The sequence below is a fragment of the Scylla paramamosain genome, chromosome 3, assembly GCF_035594125.1.
Source record: "Scylla paramamosain isolate STU-SP2022 chromosome 3, ASM3559412v1, whole genome shotgun sequence".
NCBI lineage: Eukaryota > Metazoa > Arthropoda > Malacostraca > Decapoda > Portunidae > Scylla > Scylla paramamosain.
Window position 1 is genome coordinate 39,158,168 of NC_087153.1, and position 24,165 is coordinate 39,182,332.

A 24,165-nucleotide genomic window follows, 5' to 3' on the forward strand; every position below is an offset into this window, starting at 1 on the left:
AAGCGTTCGCGTCTGTGCATAGCTAGACTTTAATGACAGTTACTATGGAGTTCCTCTGGAGAAGTTTGGGTGTGACTGTAAACGTTTTCAAGATGGAGGTTTCAACACATACAGTCATCTACCACTCTATTTGAGAACCGATGGCTTCCTCTTTTTTGTAGATCTGCCTATTAATTTACCAATGTTCAGTCACTCTTAAGAGAATATTAAAATCCTAAGAAAACAAAGGCAGGTGCAAGAAGATATTAAACTTACACGTGGCACTCCCTGTATAAGACACGCCTACCTATTGCTACCTATCACAACCTCCCTAATGGTTCGCACTAACTACCTGATTGCTGAGTGTGTTCCATTCATGTGCCACTCTACCTTCACCAAATCATATTCAGGGAGGCAGACAAAGGTAAGGTTCACTAATAGAATTTTTCAGGAGAGAGAGAGAGAGATAATATTGAATAATTATTTTTAGCAGCAAGGACGAGTTAAGGGCACAGATGTGGGACAATCTGAAGAGAATATTGGATAGTTTTATGGGTGATAATGAAGGGTATTATGTCTTAACCACTCAGATGCTGCCTTGTGTAGTCTAAGTGGCCTTCTGCAGTCCTCTCATTTTGTTTTTCTTTCTTTTTTTTTTTATCGTGTTCAATCTTATTCTTCTCATTATTATTATTACTATTCACATTCTTATCCAGCAAAATAGGAAATAAAATTTTCTCTCTCTCTCTCTCTCTCTCTCTCTCTCTCTCTCTCTCTCTCTCTCTCTCTCTCTCTCTCTCTCTCTCTCTCTCTCTCTCTCTCTCTCTCTCTCTTTCTCTGGTCAGGAAATGTGCTGCGTCAGAAGGAAACTCAAGAAGAAAAGAAAAGTGACTTCCATTGTATAGTGTGGAGTAAAGAAGTTGTGTTTTGAAGTCGTAACATCAAGCGAGGCACCGGTGTTTTTACTTGATGGACAGGTAGACAAGTAGATAGGTAGATAGATAGACAGCATGTGGGTAAGCAGACAGACAGATTGATAGATAGAAAGCTAGGTAGGTAAGTTGCTGCGTGGGTAGGTTAGCAGAAAGGTAGGTAGAGGGAAAGCTGGAAGGACGGACAGACAGAAAGGGGAAAAAAAAAAAATCCTCATTTCACACTACAATTGTTAAGCTGGGCGAAGTCAGGAACGGAGGAAACAGAAACAGTAGTGAGGTGTTGCTGAGGGAAGGAAGCAGGGAGACGGCCGGTGAGCGTAAAGCAATGCCCTGTGCTGGACCAACGACTGTGAATGACTGGATGCACAGGTGTCGCCAGCATAGTGACCATTTAGGAGCAAGCACCTTTACCGGAATACTAATAGCGGTATAATAATGTATCTTGGATTTATCAGCAGGCCATGGCGTGCAGGAAATGTCTGTTGTGTGGTATTAAGTGCTCAAGTCCATGCTTCTCCTCCTGATAGCACATTGGTAATTGTACATGTGAGGAACTGGTGACACTACGCACATCAGATGAGCCAACATTTGACTGACTGATGTAGCAAGGTCAAGGGCACTTCCTTGAGTATGGAATTACTGAAGAGTTCCACGGTCTCTCTCTCTCTCTCTCTCTCTCTCTCTCTCTCTCTCTCTCTCTCTCTCTCTCTCTCTCTCTCTCTCTCTCTCTGCTCAAGCCTCCCAGTTCAGTGACACAGTGGCTAATGGTGTGCGGCACATTGCAGGTGGCGCCCAAGGGTCTGCAGCACCTGTGCACCATGGCGTGCGGCTCCTGCAGCAACGAGAACGCCTACAAGGCCATGTACATTCGGTACCGCACCAAGGAGCGCGGGGACAAGACGGACTTCACGCAGGAGGAGCTGGACAGCTGCATGATCAATCAGGCTCCGGGCTGCCCCTCCTACTCGTTGCTGTCCTTCCAAGGTGAGGCGCCGCCAGGTCACCAGCCCTGTCGGTCAGCACGCGTGCCGCCACGCTGCATCCCACTGCAATGTGCCACGGTGTGAGTTGACTGTTGATGTGAACCATAGGTGTCACCACCTTACTACCACACTGTCTGCCTCGAAACAGGTAAATATTGCTGCCACCTTGCCGCCCTTATGACAACCTGCCTCCTCCCTCAGGCGCCTTCCACGGCAGGACGATGGGCTGCCTGGCCACCACGCACTCCAAGCCCATCCACAAGATCGACATTCCCTCCCTGGACTGGCCCATCGCGCCCTTCCCTATTTACAAGTACCCGCTGGAGGAGCACGTCAGGGAGAACAAGGAGGAGGACCGCCGCTGCCTTGAACAGGTGGGTGCCAGCTACCCTCGCCGCCACGACAACAGAGATAATACCCTGGGCACAAAGTCTGCGTTTGGTGTTCACTTTTACTTGTTTACCTTTTCTTCGCTCCCCATTCAGTTAGGCGAAGCAAACTTACTCATATTGCTTCACAAATAACGAATGTCCGTCATAATGTACCAAAAAATAGTGTATAAATGTGCTTTGATGGCTGATAATTCTTGCCAGTCTTCTAAAGCCTCTAGAGGTCACACCAACACAGACCAGTTAGCCCTAGCACCCCCGCTGTGAGTGGCAATACGTGCGTTGTTCAATGCTTGCACCCCCGACAGACTGAGGACCTGATCCACAAGTACAACAGCATGGGCAAGCCTGTGGCGGGGATCGTGGTGGAGCCCATCCAGTCTGAGGGCGGCGACAACCACGCGTCTTCGGAGTTCTTCCAGGAGCTGCAGCAGATCAGCAAGAGGGTGAGTACAGAGGCCAGACCGCAGCACCTCTGTCTCTCCTGCCCAGAGCATGAGGGAGAAGGTGGGGAAAGTGGTCGGAAAACTCAAACTCTAGCGAGTATTATGTGTATTCCCTTACGTCTCGACGACAAAAACGGAATTGTGGTCGAAACGTTATGAGTAGCATATAGAATGAGTTTTCTTGCCCCTTTTCCCTCACATTTCTCTCAGGTTTATTTACAAAATCTTAAGCAGAGCAGACGGTAATAATTTAGACAAGTTAGTTAATAATTTAGACTGTTCTGCCTTGGAACCTTTCAAAGTTCTCGCCACACAACACTCGTGCCGCAAAACTTGTGTGTGTTGGACGTTGATGCGGCAACATAATCTTTAAGAAGGTTTTGATTTACTGCTTCAAAAATTTTCACTATACAGGCGACGAAATGATGGGCGTTAATCTGTAAGAAGGTTCTGATTTGCTGCTTCAAATTTTTCACTACACTCATGTCAGGAAAACTGTGATTGATGGCCTATCACACTCCCTATACTCGTGAGTGGTGGCGACGAAACACATTACATTCATGTCAGGAACCGTGTGGGAGACGATAACACATGACCAACACACAGACCGGGGCGGCGCTGCTGATAGACGAGGTGCAGACGGGCGGCGGACCCACGGGCAAGATGTGGTGCCACGAACACTTCGACCTGCCCGAGGCCCCCGACGTGGTGACCTTCAGCAAAAAGATGCTCACTGGCGGCTACTACATCAAGGAGGAGTTCAGGTGAGCGTGCTAGGACCACAACACACTGCTCCTCTTCATTTTGGTTATTCTTTTTGGACTTTTTTTTTTTTTAACTGGTATCTTGTGTTTTTCTTTCTTTTTTTTCAGTCGTTTTGTTAATCAGAACTCCTCTTACGTAACAGACTCCTTCCGTAATTTTGGTTATTCTTTTTGGACTCTTTGGACTTTTTTCAGCAGACTTTTTGTTGGCTCTTTTCCCCCTCTTTCAAAAAAAAAAAAAAAAAATGAAGGTAGAGAGAGTTATGAGTGAATGTGGATGAAGTTGCGATATTAACGGGAGCGTCTGGGAAACACGAGAGACGGTAAAGTGTTTAACTGAAGCTGGAAGGAGTGTATAGGTGAGGCCAGTCTAGTATGGGTTTGGGTGAACCTAAAATGGGTTTATGTGAGACCTGTGGCTGGTGGAGTTACATGGCTGTTGTTGTACCAGGAAGGAAACTGTCCCATCATCACCAGTGTGTTAGTAGTTAAGTACATCCTTGCCTCTCTGTCTCATCCTTTCTTCTTTCTTCTTTTTTTTTTTTACTTTCCCATTTATGTTCTAGCTTTAATACCTATGATGATAGTCGAATACCGCCTTGCCTCTTTCTCATCTATTTTCAACTTCATTCATATTCTAACTTCATTTCTTCCCATTTCTTCACGTCATCTGAATTAAACAAGTTTTTTTCTCTGCCTCACCTCATCTTTCAAGTCATCCATTCATATCCAAACTACATTTCTTCCTTTCCTTCACACGTCATATGACCCCGTTGTGGAGGCACAGTAAATACCATATCAACATTTAACTCTTCCCCCTCCGCCGCGCCCAGGCCTCCCCAGGGTTACCGCATCTACAACACGTGGATGGGCGACCCCTCAAAGGTGGTGATGCTGCGCGAGGTGCTGCGCGTCATCAAGCGAGACAACCTGTTAGACAACGCGAGGGAGACGGGCGACGTGCTCTACAAGGTGCGGGAGGCAGTGTGTTGTTGTTGTTGTTGTTAGTGGTGGTGGTGGTTTCAACAACTGATTAGGCTATTAGGCATACTGGCGTCAAATAGTTTGCATTACACTAAGATGTAATGATATTTCCTAATAAAGGGAAGTAGTAGTGGTAAGGAATAGCTGTTTCGGTAACTGGATTAAGCTATGATGTACTGTACGACATCAGATAGTCTGCTTTACACTGAAGTATATGATATTTCTTACTTAAATAAATAAATAAATAACATAACAATAACATAACATAACATAAATAAATACATTAGGCAGTCTATATAGTTTCGAGCACAAGAAGGACATGCAGGTAATCTGAAAGTCTGGTAGCGCCTGTCGATGCAATTACGGATTCATAATACAGTCAACTCTATCAGCCTCACTAGTGTTACTCCTACTGTCCCTTCACGGGATGATATTGAACTAATTCTACCGTTTTCATTTGAGGGCTAAATTAAGTTAGGTTTAGATTCATCCAGTTCATTAATTTCACTCTTGATTCCTTCACTGAGTTGACTTGGAAAAGCGCAATATTTTAGCCAGAAATAAACTTCCAGTGTCTCATAATTAGCAGGCTACGGTTATTTCCATAATCTACCTCCCCCTCACAGTCACAATCACACACCACATTCATAATACAAAGAAACACGGCAACCTTGCCACACTGGACACTGCACCCGTTACGGTACACACTCACAAAGATTACCGAGCAAATATTTTCACTTTCATTCACAAGGAAACAATTACTGCAAGTTTTCGAGTAAGTGCTGCAGTTTTTGGCCCATCAAGGTTTTTCAGATGATGGGGTTTTAATGACACAAAGCAAAGCATCATCAGGAACCTTTGTACTGCATTAGGTCCTTGTAATATCTGTATTATTTTAACCGGATACGAGTGAACTGCTGCATGGCTGGATAAAACATTATTTTAACTAATGAATCAAAATCCTCAATTTATGCGTATGTTGCATGACTGATAATACAACAGCATAAGTTACGAATGATACACAGAAAGGTATGAATATCAGAGTACTTACACAGAGGTGGTGGTATCAGGCAGACGGCGTCCAGCAGCTGACTAGACAATGTAAACAAACTTGAGCAAAGTCACTAACAGACTGTAGTGAAAGCTTCTTGGATGTTTCAAAAGTGTTTTCTTGATTTTAATTACGGTGTGGTAAATATTCCACATCCTCAATAGTAGAAATATGCATGAGAACGTAATTAATCACCTCTGTATCTTTTGAAAAGTGTCCTCTTGTGAGACCAAAGCATTTCAATATACGGGGTCAGGATGCAGTCAGTATGTGGCGTGGCGCGCGCTGACATGTCCAAGGCGACGGTTATCAAGAACCTGCTGCTTCCTCGTTTGACGTTAATTTATTATATGGAATGGGATACTGTTTTTCTTATATTTTTATTTCTATTTTTTACCTTCTTATTTGGAAGACGAATACAATTTTTCATAGATCAAAAGAGAAGCGATTCATAAATTAAGCTCTTCATTTTCGCTTTGTGCCCACATCAATGCTCAGGAAAGCCTTCTTGTCCCCTGTATGTATCTAGGTAATTGACTCATTGTGAGTATGCTGGTAGACAATGAATCAAGGCCAATAAAAAAAAATAATAATAATAATAAAAAAATAAAATCATGGGAGCGGAAAATATCTGCATAATGACTCATTTCGTTAATCATCGCGTGACAAACTCCTTTCCTCGCCGCTGAACGTGCTGCGCTTCTTCTGTTAGGACTTTGCCACGCTGCTCAGTGATCTGGCTTTCTTTCAAGTTCTTAGTTATTCGGGTTTGGAGGTGCCCAGGCAGGACTAATAATATGACTCTATAACAGAGGAGGTAGGCAAGGGCTGACATGAAGTAAGGTTGTCATGCATACATTATTTTAATTTGCATGCTTGCTTATCTGAAATCCATCTTGTTATTATCGATGCGGTTATCTATTTGATTATGTTGATTGATAAGTTTCTTAGCTTATACTACATTACTAACTTAATGTTATTATCATACTTACCACAGGGCATCGAAACACTGGAGCAGAAGTTCCCACAACATATTGATCGGCTGAGAGGTCGCGGCCGAGGCACCTTCATCGCCTTCGATGGGATCACTCCTGCCAAACGTGACGCCATCATCGGGAAGCTCAAGCTGCAAGGTGGGAATGGCTTAAAAATATATGATGTTAGTCTATGATACAAAACATTAAAGAAAAGGCCTTTAAATTGTTTTTAAGTCCAGAAATAAACAAAAGAACTATTCCCTCAAACCCTCAGCTTCTTCCTTATATATTCCTCTTTTCTAACACCTTCCTTCCTCTATTCATCATTAGCCTGTATATTTTCATTGTTGTACAAAGACCTCCTCCAACCATTTTCATTCATCTATGTACAGCAGCTGTCTCAAGCTCCCATTACTCCAATGAAAATTCTTTAACCATCCTACCTTCTTTTCGTCATTCTCATAGGTTCCTTCTACAGTTTTAAAAGAGTTTGTCATCCTTTCAGATCAATAAGAAAAGATCACGACAAAATTTTCTTAAATAAGAGGAATCTCTCTCTCTCTCTCTCTCTCTCTCTCTTAAAAACGTGTCATAAGAGTAGCTATATTCACCATAGCATATTGCACAGTCATCATTACCACACATTCCTTCCCTTCCTGACTTCCTTTCCCTTGTAGGTGTGCACGCGGGAGGCTGCGGGGAGAAGACCGTGCGTCTCCGGCCTGCCCTCATCTTCCAGCCCCTCCATGCCCACATCTTCCTGGACAAGCTGGAGGCGGTGCTGGCCTCGCTGTAAGGGCGCCGCGACTCAGCCCACTGTGGCGTCGCGCGTCAAGAAATCGTGGGAAGATCGTGCGACATCAGCAGGAACGACATTTTTTTTTTTTCTATTCATAACCAAGCCTGTGTGCATTATCTTATCCACTTTCATTTCGTGAGTTCGTCGGGTTTGAACTGTTAACGGGAAAAAGATTGTGTATTTTGTACTTGTGTGGTCAGGATGTTCATGTCCCCCCGCGCGGCGCCTCACACCTTGACTGCCGACGCTCGGCCTTCAAGCAAGCAATGGCAAAACCTGGTGGTGATTATTGTTGCTATCATTATGTACTATTGTTTCTTATGGTTATCATTCATTCTGTTGTGTTGCTCCTCTCATATACTACACAGTATTCAAATGACTATTTTTGTGATATATAATTGCTCTATGAAAATAATTAAAATTTAACTTTTTTACAGTTAAGAGAAGTAGCTGTATGCTCGAGGTACAGCGATATAATATTGATTATTTCAAATGTATTTTGGCCTGTGGTCAATCCCATAATTGCTGCCACAGTTATCAGCTTCAGATTTTGATAAAACCTTAAGATATTGTTGAGACATTCAGACAGGCTGGGGGTGGAGGTTACGAGAGAGACAGGTGTTATAAAGTGAGGCTGGCACTGGAGCTTCCTCATTCCTCTGAAGGAAGCCAAAAGCAATACTATCGGGAATGAACTCACCTCATATCACCTGTCTCGCTTAACCTGCACCCCTAAAGACATTAATGAAGGAAAATCTAGACTCCAGCAAAATTGTGGTAAGGAATCGTGCGGGATGTGCCAAGTGGCGGGCTGGGCCTGCTGCAGGGCGCCCCGGCTGGTAAGTGTGGCATGCTGGGCACAATACTGGACCTTAAATTACTGATGCCAGTATTCAAGCACTATTTTCTCTTGCACTGAAATTATCTAAGATTATATTAATCTGCTACAGAAAGTATAGATGAAATCACAAACACTAGGTAGAAATTGGCAATTTATTCATGCCATAATCCATAAAAAATATAGGTAACCATAAATGATAAAGGAGTAGGACACCATAGCCTTGTTCTAGTAGCTAGTGGTCATCAGCACAGCTTGTTGAAGCCAAACCCAGTACATGCCGTGCACTTCAAATATTAAAAGATTTCCGTTCAAAAAGAAAATTTCACGTGAATAATTTGACAAGTACTAATGTTTAGTACGCTGGATTGTTTTCAGCATACTGTATATACATGTATATTGCAATTGAAACAGGGTACCCTACAATCGGACAGGGAAATAGAAGCCTCAGGTAGTATAGAGAAGCAACATACTACTCATGATGACACCACACCTGCCTGCACGTCGAGGTTTACCCCAGTACTGTCACTACCAAACCAACCAAAACTTACACCACCATGCATCAATCAGGGCTAGATAGGAACCAGCCACTGCATTAGGGAGCACTTAATTATTGCATCCACACACACACACAAACATGTGTGTGTGCGTGTGCAAATTCTGTAGTTTGTCCCACAGCCCTGTAGTCACACATCTTACGACTTTGTTACTCCAGACGGGTCAAGGTTGTTTTAACCACGCTGCAATGGAGTGATATTTGGGCTTCCATTTTGTGTTGTAGTTCATGGCCGTGTTTGTGTGTTCTCATAACTCAAGCTTTTTCTATGTTCGTTACTTTCTTACCCAGCAGGATTTAAAGTCCGAAATTAACATTCCACTTGCACGTTGTCTATCCACGGAACGTTCCCCCTGCAGCTACAACAGTGCTTCTCTACACCAAAATAAAAGTATATATATATGGAAATGTTTGTATATCTTAGTGACCTTGGCTACCAACACACCATTTCTCCAACTAAATGCTCCTTGGTACGAAATAAAATTATGTACAGCACAACTTACAACTCTTGATCTTAATCTGACAATTACTATTCCACACATGCCTCATACTTTATCCTCTATAAATAAAATGCTGAGCTGCTTTAGTGCACCGGAGAAAAAAAATAAATCATTACCATCCTTGATTTCTTTTAGTCTATGTCATGAAAACCCTCCTTCCACATTCTGTTTATTGGAAATCACTCAATCATACACCTCAATGATGCAAACCATTCTAGGTCTATTGGCATTTACACTCCTATGGCTCGTACAAACATACAGGGTTGTGCTGCATACACTATGGCGATGAGGATGATTAAAGATGAACATGGTGATGCATAACCCACCCACACAGGGCGTAGTCACAGTGACGGGCCTGGAAATCCACCGGACACAGCACACTGCCACGCCTGCCAGGATCTCAGGCCTACAGGATTGAAGCCTCTCATCCCAACATTAACGCATGACCAGAGGCTTCAATCTGTACAGGTGGTGGTGGTGGTTGTAGTTGGGTGGGAGGGTTGAGGGGAAAGGGACAGGGAGAGGAATTAGAGCTCGTCATGACCCAGCTCATTCTCGATGTCGTCGTCCTCCTCGTCATCTGGGTCCTCCTCATCCTCATCCTCATCGTCTTCCTTACTGTCCTCAGCTGCCTTAGCTTCTTCCTCGGCCTTCTTCCTCTCCTCCTCATCCTGAGCATCCTTCATCTTCTTGGCCTCATCCTTGGTGGCTCCCCAGGTCTCGTCTCCAATGCGCTTCGCCTCCTCAATGTCGTCGCTGATGAGGAAGTTGTCGAAGATGGTGCCACTCTTCACCTGCCACAGATCCAGACCCACAGAGCAGATCTCGTCATATTTGTACAGCTCGGGGTCGGCGGTGTACTCAGGGTTGTCAATCTCAGGGTGGTGCCAGGGTCCCTTGTAGTCAGGGTTGTCAATCTGCTTTGGTTTCCACTCGCCCTTGTAGTCAGGGTTGTCAATCATGGGTGGCTCCCACTCTCCGTCCATCTCGTCATCCCAGTCCTCGGGTTTGGTGGCATCAGGGTCGGGGATGTGCTCAGGTTGGTCCCAGTCCTCAGGCTTGGTGTCATCAGGGTCAGGGATGGTGGCACGGTCATCCCAGTCGTCAGGCTTGCTTGCATCAGGGTCCTTGATCTTCTTGGGTGGCAGCATGTCCCAGTCCTCCTCCAGCTCGCCAGACTGCACCTTCTCGTTGTCAATGAGCACCTCATACGTGTTGTCGGGCTTCACAATGAGGGTATACAAGTGAGAGAAGACATCGTCCTTGCAGCGGATCTCCTTCTTGATGAGGTGGTTCTGGCTCTTGTAGTTGAAGATCACATGCACCTTCTTTGTTCCTGGACCACAGATGTCAGGCCCTGGGGGAAAGAATGCAGGCATTATTCCACCTGTTCTGATTCTGATATTCACAGCAACTCAAGGAAGGAAAACACCACCCTTAAAAAAGAATCATTTGCTTCAACTACCATTTATATGATCATCTCCTAAGTTTCATTCAATGTTAAAAATTAAAATTTTTCAAGATAAAACTTGTAATCTAAGTTTCAATGTTAAAATAGAAAACTAAGATAAAACTTGTAATAAGTCACAAAAACTGACAGCAAAGGCAACATTACATGCTATAACATAACATAACATCCATGACAACTTACCAAACATGACAAGGTAGGGAGATTCTCCATGCATGTCCTTCTGGTCCAGGGAGCAGTCGAACACCTTCAGGTATCCACCGCCACAGTCGATGTTCTGTTCATGCTTGACTGTGAACTGAATGACCAGAGGCTTGTCTTTGTTGGTGAAGGGGTCAAACTTGCTGGACAGGCCATAGAAGCGAGCATCCTGAGATGATTAAAAAGAAATGGGACATCAGTAACGAGGGATGTGCTGGACACACTGGCACATTGCCATTACTTAAAATTCTGCCATGTCAGTTCACCACCAACTTCACCCAATTCTCAAAATTCCACTGGCATCTTGAGAACAATGTACATTTCTGCCACAAATATCTGACAGAAGTCACCGGTGCATTCAGCCTTCCAATAACTTTCTTTACGGACTTCACATTAACTATGTAGTTCTATGTATAAGCTACAATAAGCTTACATTAACATTACTTAATGTAGTTCTACATATAAGCTAAAATAAGCTTTCTCTAAATGACCGATTATGAAGTTTTATATACTTCGACTACAAATTGGCAAACATGAACAAATACTAAGTATAAATGTAACAATACCATAAATGGTATTACATGTATTACAGGAAGACTGGATCTGGTTAATCAAAATGTGGCAAATGATGAACAAACAAGTAATGTATATCAAGTATTCCAGTTAGTTTAAAAATAAAGCCAGTATTTAGCTAAACCCACAAAGGAGTTCCTTCACCTCACCCAACTTCACAACTCGCCCATTAGAACGACACTAATTCAATTTAAAATTCTATAACTAGAATTCAAAGCGAATTGTCACTAATATGCATCAAGCATTATCCTCATCCCTTTCACAAGTTTAGTTGCATCTTCCAGGGTTCTAATACAAATAAGGCATAACAATTACCTACATCTATACTTGTGAAAATACATGGCTCAGTTATGTTCATTTGCACCTCATGTATTGTCTTTTGGATGCTGATTAATACTGAAAAATCTCCACATCCACACTATAGGCTGTGAAAGGGCATGAACTGAGAGCAACTTACTCCGAGTGTCTTCCTACACTCAACATGCCAATAATCTGACTCAGACAGTACTCCACAGGGTGGGTGTCTGGGAAACTAGATTTTTCACTACCACCACCACCATGCTACAAGGCAGTGTGTGGACAAGCCTTCATGGGCACTGCCACATCTAAACCCCAACATTTGTGAGTTTATTAAATCATTACTAACAAATTTAAAATTAAAACCCATTCATGATTTCTAAGCAGTTTTTTTGATTATGAAGATTTCTGAAACTAGAAACAATTAATGCAACAAGCATGCAGGCAATCAATCACATGCTGGAGCACAACCCACCTGGGAGGTCTGGATGCCCTTGTCCTTCTCAGCATCACCATAGAACTTGCCAGGTGTCAACTTGAACTTGCCAAATTCCTTCCCTTTGTGTTCTGATTGAACCCATCGAGACGCCCAGTCTGAAATGGAAGTAGTCTACTTAGGATACTTGTCCCACCCACACCATTCTGCCCATCCAATAAATCAATTTTAATCCAGCCACTAACTGCAGTATTCATGTCTCAAGTAAGTAAAACCAACATTCAAGCTTCTGGAATATGTAGGAATGACCAGAAATCAAGGCTATCTTTAGCTATAATATGTAATGTCACTACAATGAAGCTGGCTTTCACTAAGAGTTATCAAGTCTCACGACTTCTCACCTACAGTGGTTTTAGTCACGAAGGAAGGAATGACAGGTACATCTGTTACACTTTCTACAGTCACCTGAACATAATCTGTGTGCATAATTAACGTAAGATTTCTAAATTCCTTACCAATGCATAAAACGACCTACCAGGCAAACTAGTACTACAAGTTGACTCCTTGCTTAATTAAGCTGATCCCACCCACACCCAACTGTCCTAGCATCTTGACATTCTCGAAGTGTTCTGCCACGTTGCCTTCATGTGGCATGGCCGGAGGGGAACGTAGAGAGAGACTGTGCTGACAACGTCCCCCACCTCCCCAAACCTTCCTTTCCTCCCACATCCATCCCACCACCATGCCGTGTCCGCCACCAGTAACTACCAGCCACACACCACCACAGCACCAGTGTCCACGACCAGGAGTAAGAGGGAAATGTAGAGCAGAAGAAATTATGCAACTTACCACTTCAACCTTACATTGCTACGGTGCTAAGAACACGTCATACCTCCCAGTTCAACCTTCCTGGCATTTTTACACCGCCTCCGGACATCTTGTAGCTTTAAATTCCTTTACATTACTTTATGTCAACGGGTTCATGGCTACGGGGTGTGACAGACATGCAGAGTAGCGCGGTTATGGGGCTTCCTCACCCGCCCCGGCTCAGATAGCTAGCCATGAGGAAGGAAGAGGAAGTAGCGGCCGGCAGTACTAATGAGAAAATGACTCCTGCTCCTGCCTCGGAAGGACCTCATAAACCCTGCGCTCAGGACACGTAGCCCAAGTCCTGCAATCCTTCACAGCTCTCACCACTACTCCTACACACCAACATACATTAAAATCACCCTTTAAACCTCTGAAACAGCACAGATAAGGAGTTAAACCCACCTAACTTACTATCGCACCGAACCGGTCACCTCCTACCACCCCTAAGTGCACATAGCATATATTACTTCTCAAAGTACACACCACATACCCTACAGCCAAAAATACACTTAAAAGCAATAAAAACACCTAAAGTAACACAAAAACCGTGAGTAACAGACACTAAACAATTACAGATACCCAGACACGCCCTCAAGCCGGTCCCTCTCCCTCTCTCCCACACTCACTCTAACAAACTCATATACACTTCAGTACACTTGCACACTTATACTCACCATCGTCACTGAACGTCTCCTGGAAGTACACCTTGGCTTCCACCAGGGCGACTCCCAGGAGGGCGAGGAGAATGTAGATCTTCATTGCGTCGACTGATGACCTGGAGTGGCGAGTGAGCGCGTCTCCTCTCCCTCTCTTCTAGCCCACGACTGCTCCCTAAATCCCTATATTTCCTCGTCGCTGATACAAGTGGAGGCCTCCCATTGGCTCTCCCAGGAATGGTGTATAGGCGTGTGTATCTGTGGCTCCTATTAGGATCCGTGGTATAACAAAAGACGATCTGGTTCTGGTATTTTAGCGTGAACTCAAAATTTAAAAGTTATTTTGTGATAGTTGTGACTAATATTGATTAATATAGCTTTTCTATATATTATTTGATGGTTATTATTCATTTATAATCCTTAAATGAGCGGAATCTTATGAAAATGTATTTCAGGGAAAACTTATTTATCTCAGGTTATATTTTGAGACTTCCCCATACATTTACATTTATAAATATTAGCGTAATTTGTAATTATAGTTAGTTTTATATATAATGCGATAACACGGCGAATCTTAAAGAGGTTCAAACGAGTATTAAGATATAATCCCATGTATTCAGTAAGTTTTTCTCGTCTATACAGAGAAGGCAGGGGGTTGTGACTAACTTGGAGACATGCCATTGGTGGAGCGTCTTCACATGGACAGCTCCCATTGGTTACAGCTATGTCATGGACCTCCCTGATTGGCTAAGGCCTTTGTTTTGAACTGACGTCATCACGAGAGGGCTTTATTATTTTCCCAACCTGGAATTTTGGTACGTAATTTGTATGTTTTTCAATCAGTCTTAGGTTATTTTACGTGCATAGAATGAGGTTTTTGTTTGGAGTGTACTGAACGTGTAGGAACATGTGGAGGAAGGTCAGGTCAGGTTAGGTTAGTGGAGGGCAGGACATTCTCAGCTGTGACAAATCAGTTATTTCATTATGGTGACTAATGTTTGTCTTGCCATGGTTGTAATGTAGATGATAATTCGCAAGGAGTGATGAAAAATATTGACAAATGTACGGGGAGGTCAGGTCAGGGTAGGTTAGTGAAGAAGAGATCATTCTCACCCGTGACGGAAATAAGCGGTACTTCATTGCGGGAATTCGTGTTTGTCATGTCATGCTTAAAATATAGTTGATAATTCTTTGGGAGTGATGGGTGGATATTGAAAAAGTCCATGGGAAGGCCGAGTCAGGTTAGTTGAGTGGAGGTAGGTGACAGAAACCAGCGGTATTTAATCACGGGCATTACTGCTTGTCTTGTCGTGCCAGTACCATAGATGAGCATACTTGAGTGATGTGTGAGTATTATTGTGTGCATGGGAAGGTTAGATTTGGTTATAGTGGAGGACCGGTGATTATATAACCCATGGAGAATTGTGGCCCCAGGTTGGCTGCAACAGAAATACGTTGCCGATAGCGCAGCCAGCCCAGGACCCCAATTCTCCACGAGTGCCCCACCCCCTCCCCAGCATGACTTAAACTTTAGTCTATAAGGAGATTTCATGACACTTCCCCAGTTTTGGATAATAGTTTGGCTCAACTCTTTTAGGGACTGTCACATATAGTGCGTCTTTTTTATGTAGCCCTTAGCCAGAGGTCTTAAAATGATGAGCTGATGTTTATTGTGTCAATTGATAATTGTCAAAGGAGTGATGGGTGAATGTAGTTAAATGTATGGGAAAAACAGAGTAGTGGAGGGAAGCCATGATGAGCTGTGACAGATATTACTTGTATTGCATCATGAGACTTCCTGTGTAACTCTTTCACTGCTACAGTTTTTCCCACAATCACCAATTTTTATTTGTATTACTTTAGACAACTTTTCTTTCCATAATCACTTACTACTTTTTATACACTTGTACTAGTCTCTCAAGTAGTGCTGTAGGCTAGAAAAGGCAAAATTAATCTATTTTTTTATTTCTGTGTTGATGCAAACCATTTTTACACTATGGAAGTTAAAGGGACAACCACACCAGTGAAAGGGGTGTTCTGTCAGACTTCCTATATCTTCCTCCTTTGGTCTGCTCTCATTACTGGTCGCCACAGCAGATCAGCCTTCTCCAATACACTCAGTCTTCTGTGCCTTCCTCTGTCATACCCACCACTTGTCAGACTTGTTATATATATATTTGATAGAGTTGCTGAGTAAAGATTGGTGAATGTTACTAGGAACCAATATTCATGAAATTGTTAAAAGTTTGAGTTTTGTTTAATTTAATTTATTTATTATATATATATATATATATATATATATATATATATATATATATATATATATATATATATATATATATATATATATATATATATATATATATATATATATATATATATATATATATATATATATATATTTTTTTTTTTTTTTTTTTTTTTTTCTAATTTTTTAATTTTTTAATTTTCTAATTTTTTTATTAATTTATATTATTTTTCCTTTCAAGTGAAATGAGATTTATTGTACATAAAGGAAACAAAATTATACCTCAGAGCAATTTCTTATATTACCAATCTTGGAGTAAATTTTATCATGCTGCTTTTGACTGGTGAAATTTCATCATATTTATTATTCATTCTTCTTATCTAAATTGTAAGAGATCATTGCTGTATGATCATTCAAGAGTCCTGTTCATCAAGTACTATACATAAGGTTGTGCCTGAGTGATTCGCTGCACTCACTCATATGATAGGCACCCTTAGGAGCCACCCTGTCATGTACCACCACCATCACCACACTAGAGGCAGGTGGTGTAGTGGCAAGCAGGGAAGGGGAACAACCTTATTGTGATCTGACTGACTGGGTGATTGACTGTCTTATGGTATAGTGCCAAGGATGGTAGAGGTAGCAACTTTAATGTGCTCTAACTGACTGATTGGCTGGCTGACTGACTGACTGGCTGACTGACTGACTGACTGACTGACTGTGTGCTGAACTAAAGCTTTATTCTTGGAATTTGAAAGGAAGGAATGTAGGAAACTCCTTGACTCAAACCACAGACACAGGAAAGGAAGCAGAGAGAGGTTGTTTTTCGATATATGACACATACAATCAGTGCAAAAGAAATCATGACAAATCCCAATAGGCATATACTCTGATTTCATCTTCCCATCAATATCATCATTTCTTTTAGCTTCCTGTCTTTCCCTTATGTGCAGGTGGCTTAAGAGTCTTTCTAACTTTTTTTGTGGTGATAGGCAGGCAATCTCTTCCCTGGCATTCACCCTATTCATACCTTCCTCCAGAATTAAAGTTGTAAAGCATACCAGCTATTTTCTGGAATGGCTGTTGCTAGGTAGGAACTGCATGCTCCACTTCATAATATCAGAGTTGATAGCATTAAGAGTAAGCCACTTCAAGATATGAAGTACATATACCCACCAAGAGCCACCTCTGCCCAGACTCATGTGTGTAGACCCCCCTGGCTTGCCCCTTCTTGTTGAAAAAAATAGAAGAAAGACTCTGGCTGCTTGGTTACAGTGAAGTGGGATCTGATAAGTATAGTAAAAATGAGTCAAGTTTTGTTTTTGCAGATATTGTATAGGTATCTGAATATTGATGTGGAGAGTGGTAAAGGATATGCAGAACTTCTTACTTAATGAGTCTTACAATTAATTTTAACCCTAACCACACTGCTGTCTTATGTCTTCAGGCAACCAAACACTGAACTTGCCTTTTAAAAGATTTATAAAGTATCATATCCATCACAATTTCCTTCACAGATCTTTTTTTTTTCTCTCTCTCTCTCTTCTTTTTGTCTGTTTTTTTGTAAGAGGATCTCTGGCCAAAGGCAACAAATATATATATATATATATATATATATATATATATATATATATATATATATATATATATATATATATATATATATATATATATATATATATTTTCAGTACCACATTTTATGAAGTTCATGTTTTTAAAGTATTTTGTTCCCTTGCTGACTTACGGAGGTTTTGTTGTATTATCATTATTCTTATTCTTCTTATTCTTATTACAGGTCTGCATATGCAATGCAGTAGATCCTCATGTAGTGTGGTTGGTGAGGACTGGTCATTACCCTGCTGGGGTTCAGAAGACTGAGGTGTGAGGGAGTGCTTGTGGGTCTTGTAAGTGTGAGTGTGGGTGAGTGTGGGTCTCTGCACATATGCTTTGTGTCAGCTGCACTCCTTGGTGGTGGGTGTTGGTCTGGTGTATAGATAGGTAAGTTAGTAGTAGTGGTGGTTGTTGTAGTCATAGTGGGAGGAGGAGAAGTAGTAGTAGTAGTAGTTTTAGCAGCATCAGCAGTAATAGTAGTAGCAGTTGTTGCAAAATGAGGAGGAGGAGGAAGAGGAAAAATAGTGACAGTAGTAGTAGCAGTTGCAACAGCAGCAGCAGTACTAGTAGTACAGTAGTAGTTATTGTTAGTTATTGTTGTAATAGTAGTAGGAGGAAGAGAAGGAGAAATAGTGGTAGTAGTGATAGTTATAATAATATTAGTAGCAGCAGCAGCAGTAATAGTAAACTCGTATATCATTATGTTTATCTCAAGACCTTTATTTTATTATTCATTTTTTTCTAAATACCTGCAAATCACAGCACCTTTTATTTATTTATTTATTTTCTTCACCATTCAGCACTGTTATATGGAAATCTATTTATTTAAACAACTAGTACAAACAACTGTCAGCTTTGAGGAGCAGTTAGGTATTGATGCTTTGTCTGGTCATCACAAGTATTCAAGTAGAACTTTTGGCATGCATTGTCTTGAGATCAGCTGCTTATGCAAATTAGTGCAGCTGTGTAGCCATTAATCCAGCTGCCAGTATTGAGGTGAGACTGATGATGCACTGTTGCAATGTTAACTCTGCACTGTATGGCTTTATAGATGAATAAATATGAATAATGGATATATGTTAGCTTTTACTCCCCTGATTCTTAGATATAAGCTTTTTTAATTGACCAAGTTCCAAGGCACTTCTCTATTGATCATTTTACTCCTTGAAGGATAAACAAGATTCATATAAAGAAGGTCAAATCAGTGGAAAAAATATACGAATACATATGACACTGAGATTGTATATGATGCCTTTCTGTTTGTAGTACCATATTATTCTTTAAGTTTTCTAACTTGCATATGGTAGAAAATGATGGGAACAAATTTTCAAACAAGACAATCAAGTGGTGCTTCTGAGGAGTGGCGGTACTCTTGGCCCATGAGAAACCACTAAGGAGAACACAAGCAGTATATATGTAGATATGCATTGCTACTCTGAAAGAAGACATAACTGGGAACTTGAAGCATCCTAAGAGTACCAGTGAAGTGAGAACAGACAGATTAGTTTGATCACGTGCGAGAAAGACGAGAATGAATGGACGGAATAAGTTAAGATGAAAATGTCACAGTTGTCATGCAGTCAAACCCTCAGATGAGCCACGAGAGGAGTACCCATGTGATCTGTGGCTAACTTGGGGTGTCAACCAATCAACTTGAAAAGTCCTGGTCTGTAAGGAAGGAGGAGTGATTGTTAGGTGTTAATGATGCAGGAATACATGTCAGTGAGTTGTGTTGATAATTCAGTGGTGTTTTGTATTTCACTTCCAGACACAGATGGCTTCAGACAGCGATGTGGAGGTGAGGATGGATGCATTGATAGCACAGTAGTAGTAATAGTGTTTTAAAGGAAGTTGATTTACACATACAGATATCTGGTAGAGTAATTGTTATTCTGCTTTATAAATGTAGAGTTTCTGTACCTGATAGATTAGAAATGTTTCAAGTAATTCATTTATTTGTATTGGTGTATTTGTTTACTTGTTTGTTTATCCCAGACTAGAATTTTTACCTTTTAATCCATCTTTCATTTCAAGTGTTTACCTGTTGATTAGTGCAGTTACATCAAATTATATTTTATATGTCTTTGTTCATGAATGTTTATATTCTATTATTTATTTATTTATCAATCTTGCTACTTTGTGATTAGAGAAAATGCAGTATCACCTTCTTCATTAATGGTTCTTTGCTATTTTCCCTCTACATATCAGTCTACAAATCTTGAATTACTGAATGGCTTTCCATCTTCCCTCTCCTCTGTATTACTGGCAGACTATGTTTCCTACCATCTCCCAGGCCACTTACTGTCGTGTCTTTCTGTGCACAGGCATACTTGAACCAGCTGAGCCGTAAGACACACCACCTGAAGCAGAACAGCCGGCCATGGGAAGACTCTGCATCCTCTGTGTCAGGTGCCGATCACCCACCTGACGACTTGAGTGTGTCAAGTGACCTCTCCCTGCATGTGGATTCCAGGGCACCTAAGACTCACTCACACCAGAAGACAGCCACAGGGGGACTCCTCTCAGACATCACAGCTCTCAGTGACAAGTACAGCGGTAGTAAGGATAAGAAGTCTCCCACCAAGGATAAATTCAGTACTTTAGAGGAAAAATATTTGAGAAAGTATAATATAAATGCTTCTGGTCCTAAAAATCATGAACCATCAAGAGAAACTAAGCAGAGGAAAAATGCAGCGGAAAAGGATCAAGCTGACAAATCTGACCTTCGTGTTACTCCCAAAGCAAGTAAAGGTGCCAATTATGATTCTTCAGAGGATATTGATGATGAAAACTTAGCACACTATCTGAGTGAAGTGACATTAACCAGTGAAAAGCTTGGCAGTGATAAGGAGAGTACTGCTGCTGGTAACAGTGAAACAAATGACAGCTCAGATGATGTGCTAAATCTGAAGAATGTAATTGATGTAGAGGAACTGTTAGGGGAGGAAGAGGACAGTGGCAGATCCTTACATGATTCCCCAGCTCATTATTCTGTTAAGAGTGATGACATTGCAGGCAGAAACAAACCTCAGCCAGACAACAAACTCACAGGAAAGCCACAAAGCAAGGCAGCTAAAGTTTCCAAAGATGAGCAAGCAGGAGCATCAGGAGGAGCTAATCTTTTTGCCTCCTCCAAGTCAAGCTTATTTTACTCTAGACAAAAGGATGGGGAGGAAGAGGAGGAGGAGGACGAGCCCCACACAGCTGTAAGATTACTTTTACCTCAAGCTGGCAGTGATGTTTTCCACTCCTCCCGAAGAAAGTCCTCGCTGAGCTTTGATGCAATAAATGAAGGGAAAATAAAGCTCCTGAAGCCCTCTAAGCAAACCATCAAGGGAAAAACAAAGGTAAGGCACAAATCAGCATCTGAAGGTACCATTGCCACAGCGTCTGACAGCCAAATATCAGAGCAAGTTCCGGCCAGCGAGATGGAAGAGGATGCCTTGTCCTACAGAAGGGATGCCTCAGGAGGAACACAGGAGTCCACAGTTGTCTCAGAAGTACAAGAAAACTCGCAGGTCTCCACGTCAGCAAGTACTGTGAAAAGTGAAAGAAGCAAACAAAGTGGAGGAAGCAAGAGGCACAGTATTAGCTCCCAAACAAGACATTCTGTTACTTTATCTTCGAAAGCATCTCACAGAAAACACCAGGAGTCTCGTTCCTCTAAAAATGATGAGTCTGAACATAGAAGCAAGAGCCATAAGCAGAGTCACCACCTACACCGCCGCCACCATCACCACAAGGCAAGGAAAGCACACAAAACATCACACAGAAAGCATAAGGAAACTGAGAGAATGACAAGGAAAAGCAGAAAGAAGCACAGATCTCCCTCTTCATCATCATCATCATCATCATCAAGTGAGTCATCATCTTCCACGTCTGAGCCCTCCCGACGCAGATCTCACTCCCACAAGCACTCCAGCAGAAGGGCAGCTTATGGACACTGGGTGAGGAATCTGTATATTGCCTGAGATATTAGTGTTACCATTGGAGAATAGAACTTTGAATTGACTTATTGGTACATTGATAAATTGTTACTTTCTCAGGTTAGACATCCACCAACACCTCACCATTCCAGCTACAGTCTTTACTTGGTTCCAGCAAGATTAGTTAAAGCAATTTCTATCTATTTATCTATCTGTCTCTCTGTATACCAGGCTGGCAATCCCACCACACACTCATACACTCACCATTTACAATACAGATCTTTACCATGCTGTAAAATTTTACTTAATACTGTGGTGTGATATGTTAAGATTGATTTGTGTGTTCCTCAGGGCAAGCCTCCCTTCCTGCAGCCTGGCATGTGGCCCTGCTGCTGCCTCTACACTGCTCACACTGGCCATGCTGCCTCCCCCTACACACTGCCACCATTCACAGGTCAGTGGGAGGAAAAGAAAGTGTGTAAGGTGTAATATTGTCTCAACTATCTTTTTTGTACAGTTTTCTTATTCTTCTAATCATTTTTTCCCTCATTTTATTGTGATGTTATTTATTTAACTGTGCTATAAAGAGACTGAAGTGTATAAGAGTAGAATTATAAAGTGGGAGAGTTAGAGGACAGTTTGGAGGACTTAATCAGTCAGGGAATCACCATTGCAGGTACCACCAGCAGTACTTTGCTGTCCGGCAGTGGGCTGGGGGTGGAGGAGGTGATGCAGCAGCAGGTGGCGCTTGTGAGGCAGTTCCTGGACAGCCAGCAGGTGATGTACCAAGCCTACACCTCCACACTTGTCTCTTCCTTCCGCTACACCTCCCTGCGGCGCACTGAGAAGGTGTGTGGAATAACCTATGTTGTAAAGTACTAAAGAATGCCATAACAGGTGATTGTGTGTTGTGTGGAAGGAGAATGTATGTTTTGTTCATTTGTGAAAATAATTCAATAAAAAAAGGTAAGTTCCAATTTAATCTTGTAAAAGTTTAGATTTGAAAGTTGTGTAGAAATTCATTGCTCTGTTATTTTGCTGTAAGTTTGTATTTATCTTATCCAGTTTATTTTTTTATGTATGAGAGGGTCTGGCAAGGGCTACAAAAAAGACAGAAAAAAAATGCCCTTTGAAGATGCCAGTCCCCAAAGAGTAAAGCCAAAAAGATTATCCAAAATCAGAAAGGCATATTGAAACCTTTTTGAGAGACCCCAAATGATATAGAAGCAGGCAGGGAGTTCCAGAGTTTACCAGAAAGACTATAACTGAGTCCTGAGCCTTCCCTGTGTTGCCTTGCAGTACATAAAGAAGAGGAAGGCGCCCCTCACTTTCCCTGAGGCATACAGGCTCGTCAAGGAGGAGATGGAGGCATCTGAGAGATGACAATGCACAAGCTTCTAGTTAATAAAGGTGTGCTGAAGAATCCCTGTGTATATTCACCTAATGCAATGTACAGTAAGAGAGAATTATTCCAACAGTGTTCCCTTTGTTATTGTGAAACTGGAGTGCTGGAACGTCTGAGAGAGAGAGGAGTGTGAGAGTACTGTAGAGTGCAAGGCTGAAGGGGAACAAGTAAAAAGCTTTGAAGAATAAGCATCAGGAGAGGTAGAGATGAACAGATAAATATTAGATTGAGCCCTTCCTTTCGTAGATAAGGAAGGAGTGTATTGCAGTGTGCCAGAATGAAAAAGGGTACTTGTAAAAACTTATTAGAAACATTCCCTTGGCGAGCTCTGAAGAACAAGAATCAGAAGAGATGTATCTGAAGGTAGATAAGCAAATAAAGATTAGATTAAACCCTTTATTAAGTAGGTTATCAGCATGACGTCTTGTAACGCTATAGATTTGAAGACTTGTACTGCATTGAAGAGAAAATGAGGAAACAATACTTTTAACTGTATAAGATGAAATGCACTCGATGATCAGAATTTCCCTTCCCAGCCCTCCATCTTTAGTAATGACAAGTTGATGAAAGAGGAAAGTTGATCGAGTGTGGGAGAGGAGGAGGAGGAGAACAAGAGAAAGTGAAATAGAGGATAAGTGAAAGGTGTGAGAGGAAAATGAGAGAATGAGAACATGAAGAAATGCAAGTTCTTTTTTTTTTTTTTTCGCTACCGTGTCTTTGTGGAGGTTCAAAGGAATGTTCAAGGAGTCTAGCATGGACCAATTAGCTATCCCTTGCAAGACATTCCTGCTGATGATGATGATAACCCTGACATACACAGGCATAAAGAAAACGAGAAAATGGAAGAAAATAAGTAAATAAAAAAAGCTCTCTCTCTCTCTCTCTCTCTCTCTCTCTCTCTCTCTCTCTCTCTCTCTCTCGATATATATATATATATATATATATATATATATATATATATATATATATATATATATATATATATATATATATATATATATATATATATATATATATATATATATATATATATATCTTTCATAGCAATGCAAGTATGATTAGCTTTCATCAAATATGCATAACAAAATATTGTTGATAGAAATAAGTAAAATTTTGAGTAAAGAAAAATCTCTAGCGTTCTATTCCCTTTATAATACAAATTAGATAATATTATAAAACTTTAATGAAGAGGACTTATATATAAAGAAAAGTAATAAATCAGCAAATATAGAAAATTTTGACTAGAAAAATCATTTGTTCTATAGCAATAATA

The 24,165-nt window shown here is 41.4% G+C and overlaps 3 protein-coding genes across 17 annotated transcripts in view; 2 read left to right on the forward strand and 1 right to left on the reverse strand.

Annotated features, from left to right (window-relative positions):
- The window catches only part of LOC135095434 (4-aminobutyrate aminotransferase, mitochondrial-like), a 40,285-nt gene extending 31,176 nt beyond the window's left edge, over window positions 1–9,109 (forward strand). For both annotated transcript variants that reach the window (XM_063996278.1, XM_063996286.1), the window contains exons 5-11: window positions 1,700–1,898; window positions 2,099–2,271; window positions 2,595–2,732; window positions 3,339–3,496; window positions 4,330–4,468; window positions 6,529–6,664; window positions 7,186–9,109. In XM_063996278.1, the coding sequence (XP_063852348.1) occupies window positions 1,700–1,898; window positions 2,099–2,271; window positions 2,595–2,732; window positions 3,339–3,496; window positions 4,330–4,468; window positions 6,529–6,664; window positions 7,186–7,304 (1,062 nt within the window). In that variant the 3' untranslated portion in view covers window positions 7,305–9,109. The remainder of the gene's footprint in view (window positions 1–1,699; window positions 1,899–2,098; window positions 2,272–2,594; window positions 2,733–3,338; window positions 3,497–4,329; window positions 4,469–6,528; window positions 6,665–7,185) is intronic.
- A 248-nt stretch (window positions 9,110–9,357) lies between these two features.
- LOC135095447 (calreticulin-like) lies at window positions 9,358–13,945 on the reverse strand. Its single transcript, XM_063996299.1, has 4 exons — window positions 13,721–13,945; window positions 12,216–12,334; window positions 10,853–11,039; window positions 9,358–10,558 (listed from the first exon to the last, which is right to left on the reverse strand). Exons 1-4 carry the CDS (start codon window positions 13,803–13,805, stop codon window positions 9,729–9,731), a joined length of 1,221 nt encoding a protein of 406 aa, XP_063852369.1. The 5' UTR covers window positions 13,806–13,945; the 3' UTR covers window positions 9,358–9,728.
- A 453-nt stretch (window positions 13,946–14,398) lies between these two features.
- On the forward strand, window positions 14,399–22,910 carry LOC135095362 (uncharacterized protein DDB_G0271670-like). Of its 14 annotated transcripts, none has more exons than XM_063996204.1 (7): window positions 14,399–14,517; window positions 17,746–17,854; window positions 19,330–19,359; window positions 19,886–21,508; window positions 21,839–21,941; window positions 22,164–22,336; window positions 22,787–22,910. In XM_063996204.1, the coding sequence occupies exons 3-7, from the start codon at window positions 19,336–19,338 to the stop codon at window positions 22,868–22,870; spliced, it is 2,007 nt and encodes a 668-aa protein (XP_063852274.1). In that variant the 5' UTR covers window positions 14,399–14,517; window positions 17,746–17,854; window positions 19,330–19,335; the 3' UTR covers window positions 22,871–22,910. The 14 variants fall into 14 exon arrangements, with proteins under 14 accessions (XP_063852274.1, XP_063852266.1, XP_063852310.1 ...); XM_063996196.1 differs by having other exon boundaries at window positions 17,746–17,829; XM_063996229.1 differs by having other exon boundaries at window positions 14,461–14,517; window positions 17,746–17,787.
- Window positions 22,911–24,165: the final 1,255 nt, after the last annotated feature.

What these genes read in the sequence shown, in the direction of transcription:
- LOC135095447 (XM_063996299.1), bottom strand. Translation starts at nt 13,805, where the DNA reads ATGAAGATCTACATTCTCCTCGCCCTCCTGGGAGTCGCCCTGGTGGAA. An exon ending in GGAGACGTTCAGTGACGATG is followed by an intron (nt 12,335 to 13,720) that starts GTGAGTATAAGT and finishes CTTCCATTTCAG; the next exon opens with ACTGGGCGTCTCGATGGGTT. An exon ending in AGGGCATCCAGACCTCCCAG is followed by an intron (nt 11,040 to 12,215) that starts GTGGGTTGTGCT and finishes TAATCATCTCAG; the next exon opens with GATGCTCGCTTCTATGGCCT.
- LOC135095362 (XM_063996129.1), top strand. An exon ending in CTTCAGACAGCGATGTGGAG is followed by an intron (nt 19,360 to 19,885) that starts GTGAGGATGGAT and finishes TTCTGTGCACAG; the next exon opens with GCATACTTGAACCAGCTGAG. An exon ending in CCCTGCGGCGCACTGAGAAG is followed by an intron (nt 22,337 to 22,786) that starts GTGTGTGGAATA and finishes GTTGCCTTGCAG; the next exon opens with TACATAAAGAAGAGGAAGGC.